Below are 7,619 nucleotides of genomic sequence, written 5' to 3' on the forward strand. Positions count from 1 at the left end.
TAGTCTCGCAGTTTAGCTGGTCGCTGGTGGAGCAGAAATGGGCCCTGGGTCCGTGTTGCCTCTGCTGTCTGTCCTTGGCCGTGATCCCCTGGTTTTCTGCATCCACTCACCATCCCCTCTCTTGTTCCCAGGGCTATCCGGATCCCAAAGCTGCCTCCGCACGTCTCCCGACGCTGCCCTGGGTTTCTGCACGTGCCCTGCACTGACTCGCTGCCTGGGAGAGGACCATGCAGCTGGAGATCAAAGTGGCCCTGAACTTCATCATCTCCTACTTGTACAACAAGCTGCCCCGGCGCCGGGCAGACCTGTTTGGGGAGGAGCTAGAGCGACTCTTGAAGAAGAAGTACGAAGGCCACTGGTACCCTGACAGGCCGCTGAAGGGCTCCGGCTTCCGCTGTGTCCACATCGGTGAGCTCGTGGACCCCGTGGTGGAGCTGGCTGCCAAGCGGAGTGGCCTGGCAGTGGAAGATGTGCGGGCCAACGTGCCTGAGGAGCTGAGTGTCTGGATCGACCCTTTCGAGGTGTCCTACCAGATCGGGGAGAAGGGGCCCGTGAAAGTGCTGTACCTGGGTGACGGCGAGGGCAGCGTGGCCCCAGAGCTGGACAAGGAGATCAAGAGCAGCTTCAACCCGGAGGCGCAGGTGTTTGTGCCCATCGGCAGCCAGGACAGCTCCTTGGCCAGCTCCCCGTCGCCCTCCTTTGGCCAGTCCCCCAGCCCCACCTTCATCCCCCGCTCTGCCCAGCCCATCACCTTCACCACGGCCTCCTTCGCTGCCACCAAGTTCGGCTCCACCAAGATGAAAAAGGGGGGTGGGGCAGCGAGTGGGGGTGGTGTGGCCAACGGCGGGGCGGGTGGCCAGCAGCCCCCGCAGCAGCAACCTCGCCTGGCCCGCTCTCCCACCAACAACCTGCTGAAGCACAAGAGCCTCTCTCTGTCTATGCACTCGCTGAACTTCATCGCGCCCACGCCGGCGCCTCAGTCCCAGCTCTCGCCCAACGCCAAGGAGTTTGTGTACAACGGCAGTGGCTCCCCCAGCCTCTTCTTTGACGGGGCCGATGGCCAGGGCAGTGGCGCCCCGGCCCCCTTCGGGGGCAGTGGGGCTGGCACCTCCAACAGCAGCAGCTTTGACGTGGCCCAGGTATTCGGAGGCAGCGCCAACAGCCTCTTCCTGGAGAAGACCCCCTTCGTGGAAGGCCTCAGCTACAACCTGAACACCATGCAGTATCCCAGCCAGCCCTTCCAGCCCGTCGTGCTGGCCAACTGACCGCGCCTGCCTGCAGGGCCAGAAGCACCCAAGACCACAGAGAAAGAGAAAGGAAAGGAAAGGCCAAAAAGAGAGGAAAAGAAAAATATACGAAAAGATTCCCGGTCGTCTTACTCTCACTGCTAGAAAGAGATGCAGCCCAGGCATGGAGTGGGAGCGGCTCCTGGAGCACCATCGAGTTTGACTCACCCCCTGCTGCGTTCCTGCCTGCCTCCGATTTATTTGGTTGATTTGGGTTTTATATTTTTTTTTACATGTAGTTTTCTATATAACATCTTTAATTAGTGGCTTCCTGTGCTAAGAATGGTCCAGATGTGAATTGCTGCTCCCTGCTGCCTCCCTCCCTCCTCCACACCGCCCCGCTGGGGATCGGTGTGTCCAGCTCCAGGGAAGGACGAGCTGCAGCTGGGGCCTGGTCCTCCCCAGAGCAGGGCGGGCTGCCCCGGGTCACTGCCTCTGTCACCTTATCCTCTCAAAGCCATCCAACCTCAGCAGGCCCTCGGGCCCTGCCACCCAGATAGGTCTGACCCCGACCCCAACCCCCACTCTCAGGCCTGGGCCGCGGGGAGCTGCTGGCTGGCTGCTGGCCATTGGACTCGCTCTCCCTAAGCTGACGTCTGTGGCTCTAGTGGGTTCCTTTCATCTCGGTCCTGCGGCCCTTCACTACCGTCCCCGCCAGCCCATGCTTTGTGGCCCTGGAGATCATCATTCATACATATGGCCTCTCTCGTGGAGCCTCTTCTTCGGGCTTCCTGTTGTGGGTCGGGTGAGGCGTGCGTGTGTGTGCGTGTGTGTATGTGTGTGCGCGCACACGCGCGCGCGCACACAAGTATGTCTGTCCAAGGTTTGCTGTCCTGTTTTAGAGGATTCCAAGCCATGTGAAACTTCCCCTCTGGATGTGATTCGGGGTTGCAGCAAGTGCTTACTAGGCGTGAGCTTGGAGTTGGGCCGGGCTCTCCGTCAGTCCTGCGGTGGGTCCGTGTGGTGGAGCGAGATGACGACTGAGCCTGAGACACTCCCGGGAAGGCACTGCAGGAGGAACCGGTCTCCAGACCGTGATGGGATCTGCACTTTTGTTAGTTTTTGACCAAAAAGGAGGGGGTCGTGTAACTGAGGGGCTGCTAAGGATACCCCAATCTCCAATGCCTAAGAGAAGCCCCTGGGCTCAGACTCCTCTGGTGTGAGATCTTGGCCCAGAGCGGGAGCCTGGGTCAGTGCCTGTGGCAGGCAACCCTGAGCCTCAAGTTGAAACCTGGTCTGGGGGTGGCAGGTGCTGTTCCAGTACCTTTTGCCCCTGCCTCCTTGAGCACCCCTTGGCACCTCCTACCGTTCCCTCTCCATGCACTGCCCACCCCTGCCGCGCCCTCGCTGCGCTGCTGCGAGGCCGCCGGTGGTGGCTGGGCTGTAGAGGAGCGCCAGGACCCCACCTCCCCCGGCAGAGAAGTGCCCTGCTTCCACACCGTGATGCTTGGCAAGTGGGGCGTGGGACACCAGGTCGCCCGTCACCAGAAGTTACCAAAGTCCTTGGCACCCCGCCCCCTCCACGTCCCCAGTGACCCTGTGTGGGCAACTGCTGGGACAGTGGGTCCCACCCGAACAGACACTGCCAGCCTGCTCCTGCAGTGGCTCCAGCTCTACCTCCCCCACAGGGCAAGGCCCTGGCTCCGCCTGGCACCATCTGTCCCCAGACTTCTCAGGGGCCAGCTCAGTCTGGGCCGCCCTCCCCCTTCGGCTCCCACCCAGGTGACCGGCCCAGGCGGGTGGCTGCTCTCCGGAGAAGACTGGATGCTGCCTGGCGGCCCTTCCTGCCGCCTCCCCCCGCCCGCACACAGGTACCCGCCCGAACCCCGGTTGGCTTGAGTCTCACCACATGCAGGGAGGGGGAGATGGGCCCCTGGCGTCTTGAAATATGAAGAAAGTGTGTTCAGGAGCGTGACTCCATGCCGGGCCCTCGCGCTCGGTGCCGTCTGTCGTCTCAGATCTTGGCATTTTTGCTTCCATTTTATTTTTTTTAAGAAAACAAAAACAGAAATCTGCACTAATTTACCTGGTTTCGTAGGAAAATTTTTTTTTATTTTTTACATTTTTTGGTGTCCGTTTGTATTGAATAATTTGCTACATTTGTAAGATGTAAGAGGTATATATAATATATGTATATTTCTAACGTAAAAACGTAATTTTTTTCTTTTCAAGATTTTTTCTTAAAAAGAGGAGAGAAACAGATATTTTTTCAGGAAAAACAAACTTTAAAATAAAAAAAGGAGAATAAAACCCTTTTCTCCCCGGCCCCCATCCTCTCTCTGTTACCCTCTTTCCCAGGAACAAATCAAAAGGGTGGATCGTCTTGTAAAGAATGTAAACTTCTAGTCCAGAATGATGTATTTTTCTCAATGCAGTGAGCGATAGAGTCTCTAGTGTGACCCCCAGGAGGGGCCGGGGGGCCTTGAGGCGGCGCGGAGCGGAGCTCGGGAGCGGGGCGAGGAGCCCGCTTCTCTCGTGAAGGAGGAATACAATCAGGCGTTTTGTATTCAGAAAGTTGTGCAATATTTTGGAATGGGACATTGGTGTGTTTAGAGATTTAGTTTAAAAACAAAACAAAAAGATTGATCAAATCTGTACAGTTTATATTGTTCCAGATTTTTTTAAGTTTGTATTAAAAGCATGATATATAATAGCCTTCTGCTGCCTCTGGCCTGGCTTTGTTTCTGGGGGGCCCCTTTTGGTTGGGATGTCCCTGCGGGCTTCCAGAAATCACTGGTCATCCTCCCCTGACCCTGGCGGGCGAGTGTCACGGGCCCCGCCCCCCACAGGACGCCTCAGTGCCCACTCCCAAGGGCCCCCTCCCCCCTGGAGCCCGCTCCCCCATGGCACTTCCTCAGTTCCTTAGGCTCCTTTATGCACTTGACAATCCCCACGAGTACCCAGGAAGCACAGATTCCTGGAAAGCCTCGGGGATCGACCCCCAGCCCCCCCCCAGCCCCCCCAGCCGGCCCTAGGTCTGGTATTTGCTGCTAGAACCTCAGAAGTATGCAGGGGTAAGGAGCCCAGCTAAGTCAGGTTCCGACCAAAACCCTGGCGCTTGGATACCCAGCCCTCCCCACCCCCGGGCTAGCAGCAAGAAGGCCCTGAGGTTTTGATGAATGTCACCAGGGTGGGGGGTCTCCTTGGGCCCCTCACACCCCAAACAGGCCAAACATCCTCCCCTACCCAAACTTGTGAATTGGGCCTAGAAACTCTCCAGCCAAACAGCCAATCTCCACACGGGATCCCAGGAGCCCTGGACACCTGACCTGCTGAGCAGAGGGAGGCCCGGCCCGCCCAAGGCTGCTCCCAGGGCTCTCACTTTCCTCCGTCCTGCCAGGTGAGGCCCAGCCCGACTCTCCACACTTGTGTAAGGACTGTCTGCCTACCTGTGGGCCCTCAACACTCATTCCTCTTGGTTACTATAAATGAGCCGGCACGGGGCCTGCCGCCAGAGGTAGCCATGGCCACCGCTCCCACTCCCCATCAGCTGAAGGGCTACAGGGGCCGAGACTGCGCTCCCAGCCTGCCTCCCGGCTGAGGAAATGGCAACTCGGACTTGAACAGGCCCGCACTGTCCAGCACAAGCCTGGGAAAGGTTCCTTCTTCACATGGCCGTGCCTCCCTCTCACCAGCAGCTCTCCGGCCCTAAAGGGGTGGAGTTGGAGACCTGGGTGTAAGGGGTGGCTCGGGGTCCCTATCCTGTAACAGAGGAAGAACAAACTCTGCAGTTCCTCAGTTGCTTAGGCTTGTTTATTCACTTGACAAACCCCCACGAGTACCCAGTCTTTTCTGGGGGCTGAGGGGAGAGCAGTTATCAGACAGGTGTGTACAGAGGGCCGGAGAGGCCAGAAAGGGGTAGCAGACAGCTGGCTGAGGGGAGAGCAAGGCCCAGGGAACCTGCCTGGGAAGAGCCTGGACTCTGCTCTCTGAGAGGAGCCTCCACTCCTGTCCCTGCCGCTCCCGGCCAAGGGCCTCAAGCAAGCACTCCACCTACTCCGGCGCCTCAGTTCCCTGCCCTCTGAAAGGGGGAGAAGTAGTGCTCCCACTTGTTAAAATGAAATAATGAATGGAAAGTGCTGAGCCTGGTGACTGACCCAGAGAAAACAAGTATCATTTTCATCATCAAGGCCATTATCGTCCACCCTCCAACGCCACGCGTCAGCCCAGCGCCCGGAGCTTCCTTGCATCAGCAAACAGGTCGAAACCCAACCTCCAGCAACAGGACCAGTTTGGGGGCGGGAGAGGAAACTCCAGGCTCAGAGCAAGGCCGGGCCCCGCTCTGGCCCCACCAAGGTGGGGGGCTGCCATGGCCTGTGAGCCAGCACCCGCACAGCGTGCTCTCCTGGGACAGGGGCTGGGATGGGACAGACCTCTGTCTGTCCCGAAACCTCCTGGAAAGCAGACGGGCGGCTGGGGTGAGTCATGGCGAAGGGAGAACCCCACTTCCTTCATCATCGCTGCCTAAGTCAGCACCCGCCTGTCCGTGGGCCAAGGGGACACCACTGCCTGGCCCCTGCCAGGGCACCTCCCCTAAGTGAGTCAGGGGGTGTGGGGCCCATTCTCATTCTCCCTGGGCCTGGCCAGTTTGGCCTGGTTCTGCCCAGACAGGGCCTGTGGACAGGCTGGGAGCAGCCAACAAGTCTCCAAGCCCCTGGGCAACAGGAACCGCTGATCTGCAGCCGAGTTTGAATTTGAGGAGTTTCTCTGCCAGCAAGAGCAGCAGGCCCTTGGTCATCGTGGCAGCCAGCCCTCCAGGTCCCAAATACCCCCGACATCTGTCCAGCTGTGGACAAGGGACATGGGGCTGGGCCCCCACCCAGATAGGCCTCTCAGACTGGTCCCTGGGCCAGCACCTCTTCCTCCCTCACTGGGCCCCAACCCCTGGTGGGGACTCTGGGGAGCCCTGTGCTGTGACACCTTTACCAGGGAAGGGCAGCAAGTCAGGGGAGCTGAGCCCTCCCCAGCCGGCAGGGACAGGGTGACATGGCTACAGGCTGAGGCTCGGATCAGAATTCCACAGGGCTACAGAGGCTGGGTGAAGAGGCCCAGCCCAGTGTTGGGGCAACCACATGCAGGGCAGGCAGATTCATTGGTGATTTGGGCAAATGGGTAAGGAATCTTGGAGCCCTCAATAGATTTGACAGGCTAATTTAAATTTTTGCATAGGGGGCCTCCCTGGTGGCGCAAGGGGTGAAGACGCATCCTATGAAGCTGTCCGCAGCCACCGCAGCACGAGTTCGATCCCCGGCCAGGACGCTGCCCACATGGCGCAGCAGACCTCGCCTGACTCGCCCGCTGCTCCCCTCAGCAGTGTGTTTCAGTCAGTCTGCCTGTTCTGCTCCCCGTTCTGTCTCTGATCTCTAGTGAATCCTCTCACACACACACCCCCACCCCCCGCACCTCTGGCCTGTGCCCCAGTTCTTGTATGCATAAATAAATAAATCTTTAAAAAAAATTGCATAGAAGGACTGGGGTTAGGCCAAAGATGAAGTGGGGGGGAGGGATGGTAGTGAGAGGATTCACCAGAGCGGGGCAGAACAGGTGGATAAGTGGGTGAAATAGGAGAGGTCTGTGCCATATGTGGGTCAGCTCCCCGGCTGGGGTGGAACTCAGGCCATAGTGGTGGAAGCACTAAGACTTAGCTGCTAGGCCACCGGGCGGGGGAGGGGGGTGTGGGGGGGGCAGGCGCCCACTTAACAGGCTTGTAATGCTGTAGCAGAAACTGGATACACAAGCAGAGAGCAGGCAGGGAAGCCGGCAGCAGGAAGGCAGGCAGCAGCCAAGCCTCCCAACCCCTCGCTCTCCGCCCTTTCTCTCCGGCTCCCTCTCCCAGTCTCCCAATGACCTCTCTGCCGGGAGCCTGTACTTACATGTCCCTGCACCCCGAGATCTCGACTTCTCCGCCCAGGGTCTGTGCTCTGCCCCGAGCTCGCCCTCCCAGGCGCCATTGCAGTAACATACTACCACATGCGGGCGGCCAAGCCCAGAGGAAAACAAGGCCGCAGGTGGCAGCCTTAGAGGCTACAGGTGGGAGGAAGATCAAGCCCGAGCACCCCATTTTCCCTACACCGAGCACCCCATTTTCCCTACACCGGCTTCGCCCTGGTGGAGGCCCCCTGCGCAAAAATTTAAATAAAAAAGCCTGTCAAATGTCAAATCTATCTGGCTGGAGGTTCCTTACCCACTTGCCCGAATCACCAGTGTGGACGCTGTGCCAGCGCGGCCGGCGGGACGAAAAGGCCAACAGCAGACAAAACCCCGCTCTCCTGAAGACGACGTGCTATGAGCACAAGCAGCTCAGAGACGACAGACCAGGACGCGAGGACGCGC

General features: G+C 58.9%; 1 protein-coding gene across 1 annotated transcript; it reads left to right on the forward strand.

The window, feature by feature from the left end:
- Positions 1–227: 227 nt before the first annotated feature.
- TOB2 (transducer of ERBB2, 2) lies at positions 228–1,470 on the forward strand (the record flags this gene model as incomplete). The annotated part of the gene is made up of 1 exon (XM_084255689.1): positions 228–1,470. One exon carries the CDS (start codon positions 228–230, stop codon positions 1,263–1,265), a length of 1,038 nt encoding a protein of 345 aa, XP_084111815.1. The 3' UTR covers positions 1,266–1,470.
- Positions 1,471–7,619: the final 6,149 nt, after the last annotated feature.

Source organism: Talpa europaea (genome assembly GCF_964194135.1).
Source record: "Talpa europaea genome assembly, chromosome: 15".
In the NCBI taxonomy this organism is placed as follows: Eukaryota; Metazoa; Chordata; class Mammalia; order Eulipotyphla; family Talpidae; genus Talpa; species Talpa europaea.